Source organism: Apostichopus japonicus, chromosome 6 (genome assembly GCF_037975245.1).
Source record: "Apostichopus japonicus isolate 1M-3 chromosome 6, ASM3797524v1, whole genome shotgun sequence".
NCBI lineage: Eukaryota > Metazoa > Echinodermata > Holothuroidea > Aspidochirotida > Stichopodidae > Apostichopus > Apostichopus japonicus.
In genome coordinates this window covers 218,041-236,537 of record NC_092566.1, presented here as the reverse complement: position 1 = coordinate 236,537, position 18,497 = coordinate 218,041, and the positions used below count along the sequence as shown (strand labels likewise).

General features: G+C 36.8%; 1 protein-coding gene across 3 annotated transcripts in view; it reads left to right on the top strand.

Moving 5' to 3' along the window:
• Nucleotides 1-1,585: 1,585 nt before the first annotated feature.
• Nucleotides 1,586-18,497, top strand: part of LOC139968568 (prolyl 4-hydroxylase subunit alpha-1-like) — a 27,189-nt gene continuing 10,277 nt past the window's right edge. For 2 of the 3 annotated variants that reach the window (XM_071972659.1, XM_071972661.1), the window contains exons 1-8: nt 1,587-1,868; nt 4,101-4,275; nt 5,206-5,360; nt 5,753-5,920; nt 9,064-9,254; nt 10,298-10,349; nt 11,989-12,221; nt 13,532-13,714. In XM_071972659.1, the coding sequence (XP_071828760.1) occupies nt 4,115-4,275; nt 5,206-5,360; nt 5,753-5,920; nt 9,064-9,254; nt 10,298-10,349; nt 11,989-12,221; nt 13,532-13,714 (1,143 nt within the window). In that variant the 5' untranslated portion in view covers nt 1,587-1,868; nt 4,101-4,114. Of the gene's footprint in view, nt 1,869-4,100; nt 4,276-5,205; nt 5,361-5,752; nt 5,921-9,063; nt 9,255-10,297; nt 10,350-11,988; nt 12,222-13,531; nt 13,715-18,497 lie in introns of all 3 variants that reach the window. The other variant, XM_071972660.1, reaches the window with a different exon arrangement.

The window sequence follows — 18,497 nt, the reverse complement described above, 5'->3', positions numbered from 1 at the left end:
TTCACGAGAAAAGTGAATTTTCAAATTCTCAACAAGTAATGGGCTTAAAACCTTCAAAAGTGGGGCTTTCGGATATTAATGTGGGCCGTGACGTAGAATAACCTACAAAAGCAATGATCCATAGGACATGCAATGAGGTCGAACATGATGTGTGACTGGTGACAATCTTCAAAAAGGTTATGGATGGAAAAAAAAAAACTTTTGGGAAATACTTGGTTCTCAGGCAAAAGTGTACATCTGGTTGCTCATTTTCAAGCCCGAGAAGTGCCATTTCCGGTGATCTGGGGGGTATCAAAACCAGAAATTTTCTTGTACGCTCCGCGCCAACCGATGGTGGCGCTCTGCTTAGATAGTAATTCGCGCCCCCCGGGTTAGAAAATCCTGGATACGCGCCTGATAAACATGGAAGTACTTCATGAACATGGCTAGGCAAAAATGCCATTTCGAACACAAGACATAACGTCCCACATTTCAGATAATATTTAGAATTATGAATAAATATTTAAGAAAATTGTTGCAGAAAAGTTGGCAAATGAATGGCTTTAGTTTGTACGTCTGAGTGACAAATGCGTTCTTTACCTATGATTCCTTTAAAACAGGCATTTTCATGTGCTCTTTTGGTGGCTGAAGCTCATATGCATTTTGTATACCGCAGACATTCTTGTCTTTTCTAATTTTGTCATATTTTGTAATGAATCTGGCAACAGCAGGGTCAATGATGTAATCAGGGCAATTTTTAATATTTGTTAAATATTTTTTATGTAGACCTCTAGCCTATATATTTCACGGAACCATTTCTTCAAAAATTGCAATTGTTAAAATTACAACTGCAGAGAACATTGGCAGCTAAGCAAGCATTCCCGATGAACCGTATCAGGTTTCAGCGATGAACTTAGCAAGAAAAAGTCAACGTTAGTAAAGATTTTGAAGTTGATCTACCCAGATGACATCAAAGACTATACCTACTGTACCACATGCATACAAATAGTTCTTTGAATACATGTAACACTTCAGTCCTGGAGTAAGGGATCATGTTAAGCCAGTCAAAATAGATTACATTAAACCGGAATTTACTATGCCCATTCCGTCCCATCCCAATCTCCCAACGATATTCTGATCAAGCAGTGACCGTGTCTGTTGAATCATGGCCATTTCAATGATTGCATACATTTGTCGATCGTATTTGGAGCTCGAACTTTACAAGCTTTATCAGAACATGGAGTAGAAGAGACTACATCCTGTTCTGACCATGGAGGTCAGACCAGAAAGTTCTATATCCTTAGAACGACACGAATCATGTTATGTGCTGTTTCCACATAGAAGCGTAATAATTTTCTTTACCCCTTAAAATAGTGAAAAAGTCTTAAGAAATGTATGTATGATCTCATTTTTTCCTTTTAAGTCCTACATCTGATTTAAATGAAATAAATAATCAATGTAACTGCTGTCGTTTTTGAAGAATGTTGGCTCTTGTCCAAAAAGGATAGAATTATTACATAAAATTTGCATAGGCTCATTTGTGAATAGGGTTGCAAATACAATCTGCTGCATCAACAGATTTGTTTTGGACTGGCCTAGGCCTACGTGTAAGTACGCACTCACTTTCAACTCTCACGCTAGCACTTTCTTTGGTTCTTCCTTGGCCTTGCAGTTGACTCACGTACCGTACCGCACGACAACTTTCATAATATCACACAGGCAATTGGCCGATGTACCCTACAGACCATTCATATTTTGCCAGCGTGGGCCGACAGTACGCACTTCAGATAAGGCAACTTTCCTTCGACTTTGGAAACTTCTTTCACCGGCACCGGACAACAAGACAAACAAAACGGCCGTGATTCGTGAATAGGTCTATATTTGCAACTGTAAGTGTAAGATCCGCGTATTTATGCTGAGGTCTAACTTAGGCTATCCCTAGGCCTATAGGGAACCGCTAGGTAGGCCTAAATTAGGCATGGTGTATATATTCCGAACTGATTGTACTATGACCTTTATAGCTCAAGCTTGCCCAACTTTAAGACCTGAGGGAGGATCAAACTTAAAACAATTAATTAGGCTAGTAGTTGTAGTAGCTGTTTAAACTAAACTACATGGCTGCAATGTTATCCATATTCATGTAATGGTATTGGTATAGTAAATTACATTTTGGAATAACAGTTCCTATCCTTCTACTCATATAAGAACCGATCCAAGCTGATAACATCTTCTGAAATAGTGGTCAAAATGCAATGAGAGGTAAACACACAGTTGTTTTTTATTTAAATTTTGCCTAATATTTGCAAATTTGTAATTTCATGTGTGAACAAAGGTACTGGCATCTTGTTGTGATCACATGAATGTATTACACATCAAATTCAATGCCCAGTAATCAATTTCATTCTGAATAATTTAAAGAGGTTATGAAATGGAAAAAAAATTCTTTCTCATCTGTTCTTTCTATTCTGTATACTCGTAGCTTTCCAATTGATACCCAATTTGTGTCAAACGAAGCTTGCATCCTCGAGGGATAAACGATCAAAAATTCGAGGGTAAAAAAAACTTTTGAAAAATTGTTGTATTTATGGTAATACGGCGTGACGTCAGTCGAGGAACTCAGCTCACTTCCGAGACGCTATGTTTACATTCTTAAACGTCTGAGAACACACAACATTGCACTGTTGCAGCGCTCCGTAGTAATTGAGATTTGGTGTTTGGAGTTTGTTTTTACGTAAATTTATCTCGTTACTGTTAAATATGCCGAGCCGATATGTGATATCAGGTTGCTCCACCACAAGTAAAGACGGATTTCTACTGCAAGCTTTTCCAAAAGATGATACAAATCGAAGAATTTGAACACGACTCGCTCAAAACACTACACATACACAACGTTATGAGTGCCTGTAGGCCTACACTGATTTCAAATTACTTGTTATGACCATAGCCTAGGCCTCCTCGATACAGCAAATGACGATTTTTTTTTGGTTATCTAATATTTTGCACAAAACTTAAAGCCAGTTGGTTTCAGAACAATCACTACTAGATCTGCAAGGTTTTTTTTGTTGTGCAGGTAAAACTGGCGTTGTGTTGTTATTTTGCGTAACAGTTGGATGATACAATTACACGGGCTAGCCTGTTATACAACGTCTATTAGTTAGGTCTAGACCCATGGTACCACTACTAGTACTATGGTTGCACTTGCACTGTACAGATTACAGAACGTCACATTTTCCTTGCACTGTAAGACACAACATTCTAGAAGCTTCACTACGAAGTTAAGTAGTAGGATCATTGACATTCGAGATAATTTAAATCATACGAAGGTCTTAATAACGGTGGTTTTGTTTATGCTCAACCGACCAGTTTCGGTTCAGGGTCGTCCAACCGTTCTGCTCGGGGACTTCACACGGCAGCGACGCGTCTCGGCCATCGGGATCGTTTTACAATTCTTCTGCAAGGGGCTCAATTGATAGGGAAAAACACCGATATTATCTTCATCACCCTCAAAACTATTTCCCCCGCTTCTTCCTCAAGAAAATAATTTTAGTCAAAGCTTACGAATGTCCTGAGAGGTGAAGTCCTATTTCATCGGAATCGGAAGATTCAGGAGAAGACAATTGATGAGAAGAGTGTTGTGGTTACAAGTTGTAAACTGTATAATGCCGTATCGGTAAACAGCGGGGAGTCGGCTTTGGCTGAAATGGTTCCTTTGATGACGTCAGATAAACTGCGGTGGGCAGCTTTGCTTTTTTTTACGAGTGGCAGCTCGAGAGGTCTCTAGGGAATACTTTGACAGCGAATTTCTGGCGTTTGAAGCCGTATTTACGGAAAGTTGTGCATGGGTGGTGTTGTAGTAATGAAGATAAACCATTCCAAGACATGAAATTTTTTCATATCATAACCTCTTTAAGAAACAGTGCTTTATACCTCCATTTTATATCTGAATCTTACCTGAGGGAGCAATGGTAGTAGTTCCCATGGTGGATAGGCTTGAGCAAAGCATTCATATCACACTTTTCAATGCTTACATACTTTTTTCTCTTGTTGACCTAGGTAATGTTCCCAACATTTCACTGGTAAAAGTGCTGCATTGATTATAAAAATGTTCTATATTTCTACAGGGTTCTGACTAAACATGAAGCTGTTACTGTTGTTGTGCACGCTGGCTGTAGCACAAGGAGAGTTTTTCACTGCCTTGGTAGATTTAGAAAATGTGCTCTTCACTGAGAGTGGTATGTTGGATGTCTTAGATCATTACATCGAAGAGCAAGAGAAACACTTGCAAAGACTAAGAGAGTGAGTACAATGATTTCTTTACGTTTAATTAATAAACATTTTTTCAAATCAAAATCAAAAGATATTTTGAAATCCCATAGGAGCTTGAAATAGTTGAAAATGCTGCAAATTGACAACATTGATAGAACCGATGGTGTTACAGAAAACAGGTAGAGATTGCTGCCCAAATTGAGTCTTCAGAATTGTAGTAAGGCATTGTTAGAAGGTTCTCCCTTGGTCTGAATAACTTAACATTTTCCAACAAATCATAAGATTGAATTGGTTAAGTTGATAAGAGATCAAGTTTAAACAAGATACAACTTTCTACATATGGGGACTTTGTGGGCCAGCTAGTAATTGCACATTTATCTGCAAAATTAATTTCCATCTTATCTGAGACACTTTGTTTGTAATTGGACAAATAAAGTAATCAGTTTGATATTTGAGTATGTTTACAATTCAAAATTATGATGAAAAGTTTAATTGTATTAAATAATGCATGCAATTTTGATAGAATTTGAATATTATCGAAAATAGTAAAGTCAAAGCCTACTGTACAGTACTTAGTGTTGCTACAGTAGTAACTGATAACAAAGTTATTTTTACTTGTTGGCTATTAGACAACTGTGGTCATGTCTGCATTTATTAAGAGTTTTGGAAAGTGGAAATTGTGGCCAAGGTTGTATCGTTTTGAAGCAAAGCTATAGAAAACACTTTAAATCACCTCAAAAGGAGGTATTAACTATGGAATATACCGACAAGCTGTCATAATTTAAAAGCGGACTGAACATTGTGACAAGTATTAATATCTCAAATTAGTTCATTATCTGTTACAAACAGACAACATGGTGTTTGAAACATGACAGTTTGTATTGTAAGTCTCTTTGCAAATGTCAATTGAATTACAACATTGTTGATTGTCTAGTCTGTTGTACCAATGATCTCATACAGGTCTGCTGAAAACATTAGGAAAGTGAACCGTGAGTCCTTGGAGGATCCTGAAAGCTACCTTGCTCACCCAGTTAATGCCTTCACTACAGTCAAGCGTTTCCTCTGGGAGTGGGTTTTGATTGAGGAACACGTCAGGGCAGAACAGGTTAAAACAGGTAGATTAATATTTTATCTTTGATTAAATCTAAAGGTGAATGAGACATGTTATGGTTTCTACATTATTTCTTTGCAAACCACTCTGTAATGGTAGAGAAGGATGGAGTACAGTAAACAGACAGTCTATCACAGTTGCTAACATGTACAATAGTGAATTGTTCCCTTCACTTCCATTTTGTGGTTTCACTTTGTAAGTTTACTTTGGGAGGGGACATCAATTTCTTTCAAAGTGCGAAGTATCAAAAATGTCATATTTCTATTTTCCCTGTTAATAGAACTTTTTGTCATCTTGCTTAGTTGGTTTTGTGTTTCATTCATATCACATACCTAGTTGAGTTAACTGGCAGTGTTGATTAAAATATTTCTTGACCTTTTGCTTGTTTCTTTTTAGATTATTTGATGAACATGTCTCAATATCAAAATTATTTTCCTGGGAAAGAAGACATTCAAGGCGCAGCTGCAGCACTGCTCCGTCTTCAAGACACGTACAGACTAGAAACCAAAGACATTGCTGATGGTACAATTGAGGGGGTCTCTCAATACCGTCCTGTCATGTCAGGTACTTTGTCAATTCAACATTGTGTGTTTCAAAAGGAAGTATGCACATAGGCGTACAAGGCGGGGGGGGGGGGGCAGGGGGCAGACTGCCCCCCCAAATTTCCAGAGGACAAGAAATTCGGGCAAAAGTCCTGAAAAATTCAGGCAGCCTAAGAGGAAAAAAAATATATATATATATATATAAATATGCAGTAGTTTGCCCGAATCTTTTTCAAATTTTTGCCCAACAATTCTGTGGAGAGCGTTTTATGTTATTTGTTTTCTGACATTAATATTAATATAGGCCTAATGATTTTCTTTATATAGCATCATGTTGCCCGAATATTTCGGTGTAACACCACCGTAAGCGCAGCTCATCTGGGCTACCACGCTTTTTGCACTATCAAAAATTTTTCTAACTAGTCAACTGTATACCTGGACATCCCCGACATGAGAGTATATAAGAAACGTTTTCTTGTTCATGGATGGTGGGGGGGGGAGGGGAGTGCCTACAAGCCTAGAAGTACAGGTTTATCATATTCTATGTTATTTTTTATACTTTTTTTGTGAGACAAATTGCAGTCTCAGCCGACACTGCGACATTATCCCGCCTACGTGTCGTTGAACAATGTATGTTTTTCTGGCGGTAGCTGAGTACTGTGTTAAAATAATAAATTCGGTAACTAAGTAGGAGCTTAAAAAATATACTGCCCTATTTTTCCCCTTCAGTGTGATGTTACCATTTTTTCTTCTTCTAATTTACCAAATTTTTGGGGAAGTGTAAATTTCTAAAACGTGAGATTATAAAATAAAGAATGTTTAGATGCAACTTGCAAGGCCTCAGAAGTGCCATTTCCGGCAATCTGAGAGTCATTTTTTGCCAAAAAATTTCTTGTGCGCTACGCGCCAACCGATGGTGGCGCTCCGCTTAGATAGTGTCACAGGAACTTTCAGGCACAAAAGTTTCTGCCCCCCCCAAACTGAAATGGTCCCGTACGCCTATGAGTATGCATATTAAATGTTTTCTTAGAAGCTGATCTGTCACATGTTGTGCTGTTAGGCCCTAATGTTAGGCTTACACACAAAAACAAACATTGACAGTGTAATACAAATAGTAGTAGCAGTAGCACTGTCACTACTAGACTAAGCCTAAGGGTATACAGTTAGTACTTAGCTATACCATGTGGATTTCTGTTTCAGATGACATGTGTATGTGGAGTTATATTATTGTGATTCTCTTGGATAGCTCCATTGACTTATCCTTAATTTCTGATTTCATATCGTAATAACAGTTTAGAAACATGAATGCTGAAATACAATGTTTGCAAGATTCCACAATATGAGTTGTAAATGCAGTGCAGAGAGTAATTGTTAGTTGTGTACACTGATAAGATCAGTGGGTTTGTGAAGGTTTGCTAGTTAGGCATTTTAGCATTGTTACGAACGCAGGATTCTGTGTCCAGGACGCAATGTTTTGGCCAGGAACGCAAAATCTTCAAATTGCTTGCGTCTCGCGGGCGCAAACTTTATTTTGAGAAAAAAAACCCTGACAACTAAGTCACTGGAAAACATAAAAAAACACATTTCTTCTGACAAGAACCAAAATTTCTCCCAATCCTACAGATAATTGAATTCGTTTGAAATAAATATATCATGAAAATCAACCACAAGGTACAGGGTTTACAACACTCCATTACAGAGATTTTCATGCTAATTATAGACAATGATACTTTTCCAAAATTTTCGTGATTTGATTGGCTAATAGTCCATATCGATTGTCTTGAAACATTCTTGCATCTGTAGTGCTCAATGAACACGAAGTTGTTTAACAACAATTACTTGCAATGTTACTTTCCCCTGTGAAGAGATATCAAAGTTTGTTGTATAGGCTATCATATGTGTGCACCCAAATATCATAACGTTAGGCCTTGCCGCATACCGTCCTACGTAACTTTTGACAACAATCACTCCTGGTAGGAAGATGCACTTGAATTGTTTCTGAGACTATCACGTAATATTTGAATCATTGTTTTGATCAGAAAATGTTAAGAGTTGAGACATCTATGAATTATGAAGGGGTGGGCCGGGCCGCCCCTGTCAAACAGCAAAGCTAAGGCACTGAGCCATCTGCCCTATATATTGTGTATACCATTCACTAAGTACAGGCAGTGACACAATCACATCTTTACAACTACACTAGTAAAAGTAGTTCATACAATAAACGCAATTGGTGTTCGATCCGGACGCAAGCTTTTTTTAACTGGACGCAAACTTTTTGGGGGGCTTGCGTCCCTGGGATGCAAACTTTTTATCTCTAGTAACATTACTGGATTTAATAATTCCAGATGTTCTTTGTAGTGATCAATGGAGAACTAAAGATAGAACGGTAGGATATGAATCTTATTGTGTTCAAGGAGACTTATGTACTCCCTGATGAATGTGATTTAGTTTCTGCTGGTTTGGTTTGTTTGAAAGATAAATTTCTGAATTTCTTACATATATTGGAAAAGTGGCACCTGTGTTAAAATGCTTAATTGATTGGATTCCCCCCCCCCCTTCCCAACTGGCAGATAATATTATAAAAATTCCTATTGTACAATACATAAATATCTTAAATTCTTATATGGTACAACTTTATCATTCAAAACTTACATCGTTTCAAAAGATGCAAAATATAGCACCTATCTGCATCAAAGCACCCTCCAGTTTACCAAAATTTCTCAAAGGGGAAGTTGTATGTGATATGCTCAGCATCAACACTAATACAGATGTTTTGATGTTAGCATGAAACTGAAAACCTTTAAAATTAATCAAAATGCAAAGATAGTTCATTGAAGTTTTTACAACATCTAATTAGTAGTGCTATACAGGTGTATCCTGTTTTTATCATCATGTATAACATTGCTGGTACAACTAAAGTACGTTTGTACCATTGAATGATGCATTTATCATCATCATGTGACAGTAGTGGGTTGATAAAAATAAATTGTTTACAATTGTACCATTGTAAAACAATGACACTCCTGGGTGGATACAATTAAAATCAGTTTTTACAATTGCCATGTGTTTATCATCAGAACAAAACAAGAAGCTTCTTTGTTCAAACTGTCCAAAAGTTAACTCCAATTTCTTATTGAATGTCTTTGGTTTCTTTTCTAATTGTAGCTGAAGATGTCTTTGAAGTAGGACGAGCTGCTTACAATGATAATGATCACTACCACTCATGCCTATGGCTGGAAGAGGCCTTTAATAGAGCAATTAAGGAAGAGAAAGATGACACTCTAGCCAGGCGGGACAAAGACAAAGAAATAGACATTCCAACTATTCTTGACTACCTTGCTTATGCTACTTATTCAGTAAGCAGCAGCATCTAGTACCATAATTTCAAATATCATTTGAGATTAGCATGTAGTGCCATAATTACAAATATCATTTGAGATTAGCATGTAGTGCCATAATTACAAATATCATTTGAGATTAGCATCTAGTACCATAATTACAAATATCATTTGATATTAGCATGTAGCGCCATAATTACAAATATCATTTGAGATTAGCATCTAGTACCATAAGTACAAATATCATTTGAGATTAGCATGTAGTGCCATAATTACAAATATCATTTGAGATTAGCATCTATTACCATAATTACAAATATCATTTGAGATTAGCATCTATTACCATAATTACAAATATCATTTGAGATTAGCATCTATTACCATAATTACAAATATCATTTGACATTAACATCTAGTACCATAATTACAAATATCATTTGAGATTAGCATGTAAAACCATAATTACAAATATCATTTGAGATTAGCATGTAGTGCCATAATTACAAATATCATTTGAGATTAGCATCTAGTACCATAATTACAAATATCATTTGATATTAGCATGTAGCGCCATAACTACAAATATCATTTGAGATTAGCATCTAGTACCATAATTACAAATATCATTTGAGATTAGCATGTAGTGCCATAATTACAAATATCATTTGAGATTAGCATCTATTACCATAATTACAAATATCATTTGAGATTAGCATCTATTACCATAATTACAAATATCATTTGACATTAACATCTAGTACCATAATTACAAATATCATTAGAGATTAGCATCTAGTACCATAATTACAAATATCATTAGAGATTAGCATCTAGTACCATAATTACACATATCATTTGAAATTAGCATCTAGTAACATAATTACAAATATCATTTTGAGATTAGCATCTAGTAACATAATTACAAATATCATTTTGAGATTAGCAATTAGTTGCATACAGGAACTTGTACCATAAGTGTTTTTTTGCCATTGCTTGGTGTTACTGAAAGTAACTTTTTATAAAACCTATAAAAATATCGCTACATTGACCTCTTCTCACAGCAAGGGGACATGAAGAAGGCCCTGGAGTTCACGGACAGACTGCTAGAAATTGGTTTGTATTCAGTTGTATCCACATGAATGGTTGTTCTAACTTATGAGAGGAGTAAGGGTTAGCTGTTGTTAGTTTGTAGTTGTTGTTAGGGTTAGTGGTAACAGTTTAACATTAAAGATCCAAGATCTATGTACCAAGGTTGACAAAAATGACATGCATTGATTAGGGATCTTGTAGTCTTTGTTAATAGAAAGGTCTAGTTGTGATGGATAAAGTACTTAGATTACAGTTTCTAGATAGGTGATGTTAAGTCCACCCGCCCAGTACCAAGATTACCAGAATGTGACATTTAGTCCACCAGTCCAGTGCCAAGTTGACATAAAGTTTGTGTTGCAAGGATTGAACCAGTACCAAGTTTATCAAAAATTTCATGCATTGTTGAGGTATCCGCTATTCCAGTGCCTGCAGTAATAGAAAAATTGTAATGAATGAAACGTGGTTAGTAGAAAGCCTACATGGTAGTTCAGGTCTAGTATCAAGGTACTAGAGAGTACATGGTTAGTAGAAAGCCTATGTGGTACTTCAGGTCTAGTATCAAGGTTACTAGAGAGTACATGGTTAGTAGAAAGCCTACGTGGTAGTTCAGGTCAAGTATCAAGGTTGCTAGAGAGTACATGGTTAGTAGAAAGCCTAGGTGGTAGTTCAGGTCTAGTATCGAGATTACTAGAGAGTACATGGTTAGTAGAAAGCCAAGGTGGTAGTTCAGGTCTAGTATCAAGGTTACTAGAGATTACATGGTTAGTAGAAAGCCTACATGGTAGTTTAGGTCAAGTATCAAGATTACTAGAGAGTACATGGTTAATAGAAAGCCAAGGTGGTAGTTCAGGTCTAGTATCAAGGTTACTAGAGATTACATGGTTAGTAGAAAGCCTATGTGGTAGTTCAGGTCAAGTATCAAGGTTACTAGAGAGTACATGGTTAGTAGAAAGCCTATGTGGTAGTTCAGGTCTAGTATCAAGGTTACTAGAGAGTACATGGTTAGTAGAAAGCCTACGTGGTAGTTCAGGTCTAGTATCAAGGTTACTAGAGGAACATGGTTAGTAGAAAGCCTATGTGGTAGTTCAGGTCTAGTACCAAGTTTACTAGAGATTACATGGTTAGTAGAAAGCCTACGTGGTAGTTCAGGTCTAGTATCAAGGTTACAAGAGAGTACATGGTTAGTAGAAAGCCTATGTGGTAGTTCAGGTCTAGTATCAAGGACACGAGAAAATACATGGTTAGTAGAAAGCCTACGTGGTAGTTCAGGTCAAGTATCAAGGTTACTAGAGGAACATGGTTAGTAGAAAGCCAAGGTGGTAGTTCAGGTCAAGTATCAAGATTACTAGAAAGTACATGGTTAGTAGAAAGCCTACGTGGTAGTTCAGGTCTAGTATCAAGGTTACTAGAGAGTGCATGGTTAGTAGAAAGCCTATGTGGTAGTTCAGGTCTAGTATCAAGATTACTAGAGAGTACATGGTTAGTAGAAAGCCTATGTGGTAGTTCAGGTCTAGTATTAAGGTTACAAGAGAGTCCTTGGATAGTAGAAAGCCTATGTGGTAGTCATTAGATTTGCTGATCATTTAGTTTTTTCTGCATTTAGTGTTACTTTTATAAATAAGCAAGTAGAAAAAGTTATGAAGTTGTTCTCATGATATTCCAGATCCAAATCATGCAAGAGGAATGAATAATAAAGATTTTTTTGAGTACCATTTGGAAGAGGCTAAGACAGCTAGAGGTGATACTGGTGATATGCCAGCAGATGGGGATCAACATGGTATACCTTATGAAGAAGAGGAAGATGATGAAGATGATATCACAGGTGATCCTTACTTAGAGTATTCTGAGAGACAGATGTATGAGGCCCTCTGTAGAGGCGATGCCAATGTAATAAAGGTAAGGATGGAGGCAGGACAGACTTGCATTATTCATAGTCACCTGATCTAACAAATTCTGCAGAGTTTTATGTAGGTCAAAAGTTAACAGAGGTCCTGGGGAATGTTGACTGATCTTAGACATAACATGAGTACATCATGCCTCATAAATTGTTCTTGCGTGAGTTGAGTAGAACATGGCCTTGAAAGTTATAAAATGCACTACATTTTAGGAGTGACTCACAGGTTGGTTAAACCTTCATTAAGTAGATCACTAGCTGACAAAATAGTACAAAGCCTTACATTTGAAACATTTCTGTAAGAAGTAGTTTATGTTTATCGGTGCAAATGGAGCATGGTGATAAAAGAATCAGAATTATCAACCTAAAAAGATGAGTTTCTCGTAATTAGTGAAGGGTTGTATATCTCATGTTGCTGTCATCTGATGCAAACTGACAAGTTAATTTTTAGTACTTACAGTAACTGCGTATCCTTGTTGTCGCTCACCTAGACAAAATAAGTCCAGTCATGTTAGTGATTATGTTGCACATTATTCTTTGTACATTGTTTTGGTAGTTTTGGAGCATTATGTAGATGGTTAACCTGGAATTAATGAACTTTCATTAACCATTGTATGGAGGCTGCAATGATGAATATATCTGTTATGTTTTAGCAAGAAGAATGTCTTACGGTATGCCGTTCAAATTAATTGGGGCTTGGAATATAATGGATATTGACTTAGGGTCATAGGTTGTTTGTTGTCAAACTGTGAAAATATATTCATGATATTCAAAGAAGTCTATAATATTTGGTGGTTGGTAAAGGTCTTTGGGCGTTGCCTGAGGTTGCCTGAGAACACTGAAATTTGATCTCATGAAGGTAATCATTGACAGATATCCTGTATTAAAACAATTTTTTCCCCATTAATACATGATATGTAGCAGCCGAGAGGGTGTCACCCTGCTTTACAGTCAGACCAGCTAGAAATAAGAGAGAAATATGTCTTCAATTCCTCAGTTTCTGCATCAATGAGTAAGACATTTTAGATAATGTGAATCTGACCAATGTTGTTTCTTTAAATTGTTTTCAATAATAAATTGTATGGAAAATAGAAAAATATGTTGTTGGCATTTGAAATCCTACTCTGAATCCTGAGTGTCATCAAGCGCCTGCAGTCCATAAAAGTCAGTATATTTGTCACATTCTCTACCTCCTTGGTAGTCTATATACCTTGGTAGTCTATACCTTGGGTGTTACAAACTGGTAGAAGGTAACACACTTAGGTAGCAGAGATTTTCCATTGTGTATATTTAATTTAATTCAATCCTCCAGGATTTAACAGATGCCAAGGCAGCTCGTGTTCTGAAATGTTCCTATCAACACTACAACGTACCACAATTGTACCTCCAGCCTGCCAAGGAAGAGGTTGTCTTCCCGAACCCAAAGCTGATCTATTACAGGGAGATAGTTGATGACAAGGAGATAGCTCATATAAAAAAAACAGCTGCTCCAAGGGTAATCTCATTTTCTAATTCCTTGATTACTTAATATTTGTTGCAATTAGTTTTAGAGTTTTCATTTTCTGAGATGCTTAAAGAAATTCATTGTTTCCAAGATCATGGAAACCCTTGTACTTTTGATCTTATCTCCATTTGGGAAAGCAACTTCCGAGTTAGTGTTGTCTCTCTTGTGGAAATATTTAACAAAAGAGTGTTTTTGGTTCCTTGCTTTTTGCAAAGCAAGGCACCTATGCGTTCCACTTGGCGTGTGTGTGTGTATGTGTGTGTGTGTATGTGACGCTTGGCTTGTGTACACGATATCTCTATAAGGAAATGATGTATCATGATTAAACTTGTTGGGTGGATAGCCCATAGTAAGAGGAAGATCCCTATATGTTTTTGGTGCCTGCAAAGGTCACCAAAGGTCAGTTAAATGCCAAAAACCAATATATTAAAAACAGCAATAACTCCCATTGACAGGGTCCGACATGGTTGATATTTTGGGAGTAGTTGTGAATGGGGTAAGGGATCGTTTCCAAACATAACGGTAATGTGATCGAAGGTCAACAAAGGTCAACTAATGATAAAAAACTAGAATTTTTGCGATAACTTGAGAACGAAATGTCCGTTAAGGTTGGGAGTTGCTTCAATGTCATCCAATTGTCGACCCGCATCTGGGTGACCCGTGACCTCAATTTGACCTCTGGTGACCTTTACTTGTTTTTGGGGATTTTTACAGTTACGATGCTATTTTCAGATGTCAAAGGTACCTTCTGATCTATAAATGTCAATAGGTTGACCCCGTGTGACCTTTATGTGCGAAGTTATATGGGGTCAAAGTTTTTCGGTCGGAGTGAGGATGGTTGTACAGACTTGTCGTTTTGTTTATTGGAATCAGGAGATTAAACTACATCTGAAACCAAGGTCAAAGGTCACATTAGAAAAAATGTGCTTATTTTGGGAGGAAACGAGCAAAATAGAAAATGTTTGGTTTTGATGCTAGATTTGGATATCAAAGGTACCTTCCGATCAAAAATGTCAATTGGTTGACACCCGTGTGACCTTCGTGTGTGAAGTTATATGAGGTCAAAGTTAATTTTCAGACATTTAATGCAACAACTCCCAGTTCCAAGGTGTGACATGGTTGATATTTTTGGACAGGTTGCAAATGGTATAGGGGAATATTTTCAAACGGAACGGTCATGTGGTCCGAGGTCACCAAAGGTCAGTTAATGTTAAAAAACTAGTGTTTTGGGGGTAGAAAATGGGCAAAGAAAAAAATATTTGAATTTGTATAGTTTGATGCTCTATATAGGTCTCATCAATCAAAAATGTCAATAAGTTGACCCAAGGTGACCTTTGTATGTTAAGTTATATGAGGTCAAAGTTAATTTTCAGACATTTAATGCAATAACTCCCAGTTCCAAGGTGTGACAAGGTTGATATTTTTGGAGTAGTTGCAAATGGTATAGGGGAACATTTTCAAACTTAACGGTCATGTGATACAAGGTCACCAAAGGTCAATTAATGATAAAAAACTAGTATTTTTGTGATAACTTGAGAACAAATTGTCCGTTAGGATTGGGAGTTGCTTAAATGTAATCCAATTGTCGACCGGAATCTGGGTGACCCTTGACCTCAATTTGACCTCTGGTGACCTTTTCGTGTTGTATTGATTTTTACAGTTTCGATGCTATTTTCAGTAGTGTTTGCACGGGTTATCCGGGTACCCGCCCGACGTGATACTACCCGGTTCCTAATTTATTACCCGAATCCTAAGCAAAGTGTGATTTAAAAAAAAGGAAAAAAAATTGGCAAACCGACGGTTAGGCAGATTTCCATTGACTTAGTGTGGTGTTAGGCAACAATGTGGTCGAAGATAACAGCAATAACGAAGAGGTCCGCTCGACGAGATACTACCCGGTTCCTAATTTATTACCCGAATCATACGCAAAGTGTGATTGTTTAAAAAAAAAAAAAAAAAAAAACGATGGTTAGGCTGATTTCCTGTTAACTTAGTGTGTTGTTAGGCTACCATGTGTTCGAAGTTAACAGCAATAACGAAAGCTTTCCATAGATATCTTATAACTGCGTCACAATTTCAGCTAATAAACAGATGGCTAGGCTAGACTACCCCCATTGACTTAGTGTGGTGTTAGGCAACCATGTGGTCGAACGTAACAGCAATAACGAAAGTATTCCATGGATGTCTTATAACTGCGTCACTACTCCAGCAAATAAACAGATGGTTAGGCTTAGCTAGATTTCTCATTGACTTAGTGTGGTGTTAGGCTACCATGTGGAAGAAATTATTATTTATTCATTCGTTTATTTCAAAGAAGGAAAGGCTGACAAGGAATTTTACGCGATGTTTATGGATTATAGACGGGATAACTAAAAAATAGTTATCACAAGTGGCTTTTTACTAATCGTTATTCCAAATGCGATCAAATTGCGCGAATCGCGCAATCTCGCGGCTAATGCAAACCCTGGGCCTGCATAATAGATAGTAGTAAACTGTTTAAGAGCTAAATTGGATATTTATATGGTTTGATCCAAAAGATGTGCACGAGCTAGCATAAGCAGCGGCGGCAGTGCGATGTTAGTAGTAATGCTAATTATAATTAAATAATTAATTTATTAACAAGTTAATGAAAGAAACAAGCAAATAAAAATTATTGAGGGAGGTCAGTTATGCTACTTCTTACACCTACGTATTTGAACATGGAAACATTGTCAGTAGAGAATATAATGCATTTCTTACAGCATCCAATATGTAATTTCTTGAAAATCGTGATACTCAAGGGTAAACAATTTTTTTCCGGGTACCCGGATACCCGACGGGTAATGGCCCTCGGGTACCCGGTTCCCGATTTTTGGACCCGTGTAAACACTAATTTTCAGATGTTAAAGGTACCTTCTGATCATAAATGTCAATGGGTTGACCCCCGTGTGACCTTCGTGTGCGAAGTTATATGAGGTCAAAGTTAATTTTCAGACATTTAATGCAATAACTCTCAGTGCCAAGGTGTGAAAAGGTTGATTTTTTTGGACAAGTTGCAAATGGTATAGGGGAATATTTTCAAACTTAACGGTCATGTGATCCAACGTCACCAAAGGTCAGCTAATGTTAAAAAAGTAGTATTTTGGGTGGAGAAAATGGGCAAAGAAAAAATGTTTGAATTTTTACAGTCATGCTCTAATTAGGTCTCACCGATCAAAAATGTCAATTGGTTGACCTCCGGGTGACCTTTGTGTGTGAAGTTATGCATACAAGTTCAAAGTTAATTTTTAGACATTTAATGCAATTAAATCTCAATGCCAAGGTGTGACATGGTTGATATTTTGGGACAAGTTGTGAATGGGGTGGTGGAACATTTTGAAACTTAAAGGTCATGTCATCTGAGGTCACCAATGTTATCATATCTGTTGACACGCTTGTAGGTCTCTTATATTTCTTACATTTTCGACGCCATATTTAGATCTCAAAAGTGCCTTTTGATCAAAAATCCGATCACATTTTGTGATCACAAAAGTGTTGGCTATAGTGTTGGTTACTTTATGGGAACATGTAGGACCACAATTACTTGGACTATTTGAGCCCAATCTTGCTATGATAATATTATGTGTATTGTCATATACCCCAAGCAAGGAACCACAGTGCCCTTGGCTCTTGTTGTTTATCAATTGGAATCAAAGTTAATGAATGTATTGTTTGTTGTGAATACAATTAGAAAATTTGAAGAATAAACTGCCTTCAATAAGTGGTTGTTTGGATGACACCTTTAATGTGTTATTTGTTGCATCTTTGATGAATGTAGGGTATTTTAAGTACAATACAACTCAAGTTTTGTATGCTAGATATAATGCTGGATTTGTTGGTATTGTATGTTAATGTTGTCTTGGTTACTGTTTGAGATTCTGAACAACAATTATGTAACTTTTTCTTCCATTCCCTTTTCTTTCATGCCATGTTGTCATGGAGACTGCTGCAGAGTGCTGCTAACCCTGTCTCTGTGATTTTTCAGCATCTTGCATTCATGTTCATGTTGTAATGATAGTCACCATCACACTTCAGCCAGACTTAATTTTTTTTTCTGCACAGTAGTTAAAAGATCCACTTCGGTATCACTTAACTATCATGCAGAAAAAATGATATGGTTGATTTGTTGTAGAGGTTGTGTCCTGTTTCCTAATTACCGAATTTTGTCAACTGTTAGCTGTGGTTGATCATAGCAACAAGTTTATGAACAGACGTGTTAATTTCTTGAACCATCCTTGTAGCTAGCCTCCTTTAAGATGCTTCTTACTTGTTTAATGATTGAAACAGACTAACGTTTGAGACAAACTAAAGAAGATAACAATTCAGATTTGTTATTACCTTTCAACACTAAAAACACTGATCATGTTCACAAGATGCATTTCTGTAGTAAAAGTCTCCTTTTTTTCTGCTAAATAAGGAAAATTGAGTCTTTCAGCTTTGTTGAAGACTTCAAATTACTCATCCATAAAGTCATTCTCCCAAGTAAGAAACATCCTGCTTACATCCTGTGTGTGCTTCTCATTTCAACCTATTTCATTTCAAAAGAACCGAACAGAAAAGAGAAAAGAGTGTTTAATTGCTGGACATATTGATCAAACTAAATTACCATAATTAGTTCACCAGAGATGACCAAAATATGCAAAACTTAATCAATTTGACCAAAACCATAATAATGCAAGTGCAAGCACCATTTTCATTCAAGTTTGTTTGTTAACATGGTTAGCAAGCATAGTGCAATGAATGTGCACTTTAAATG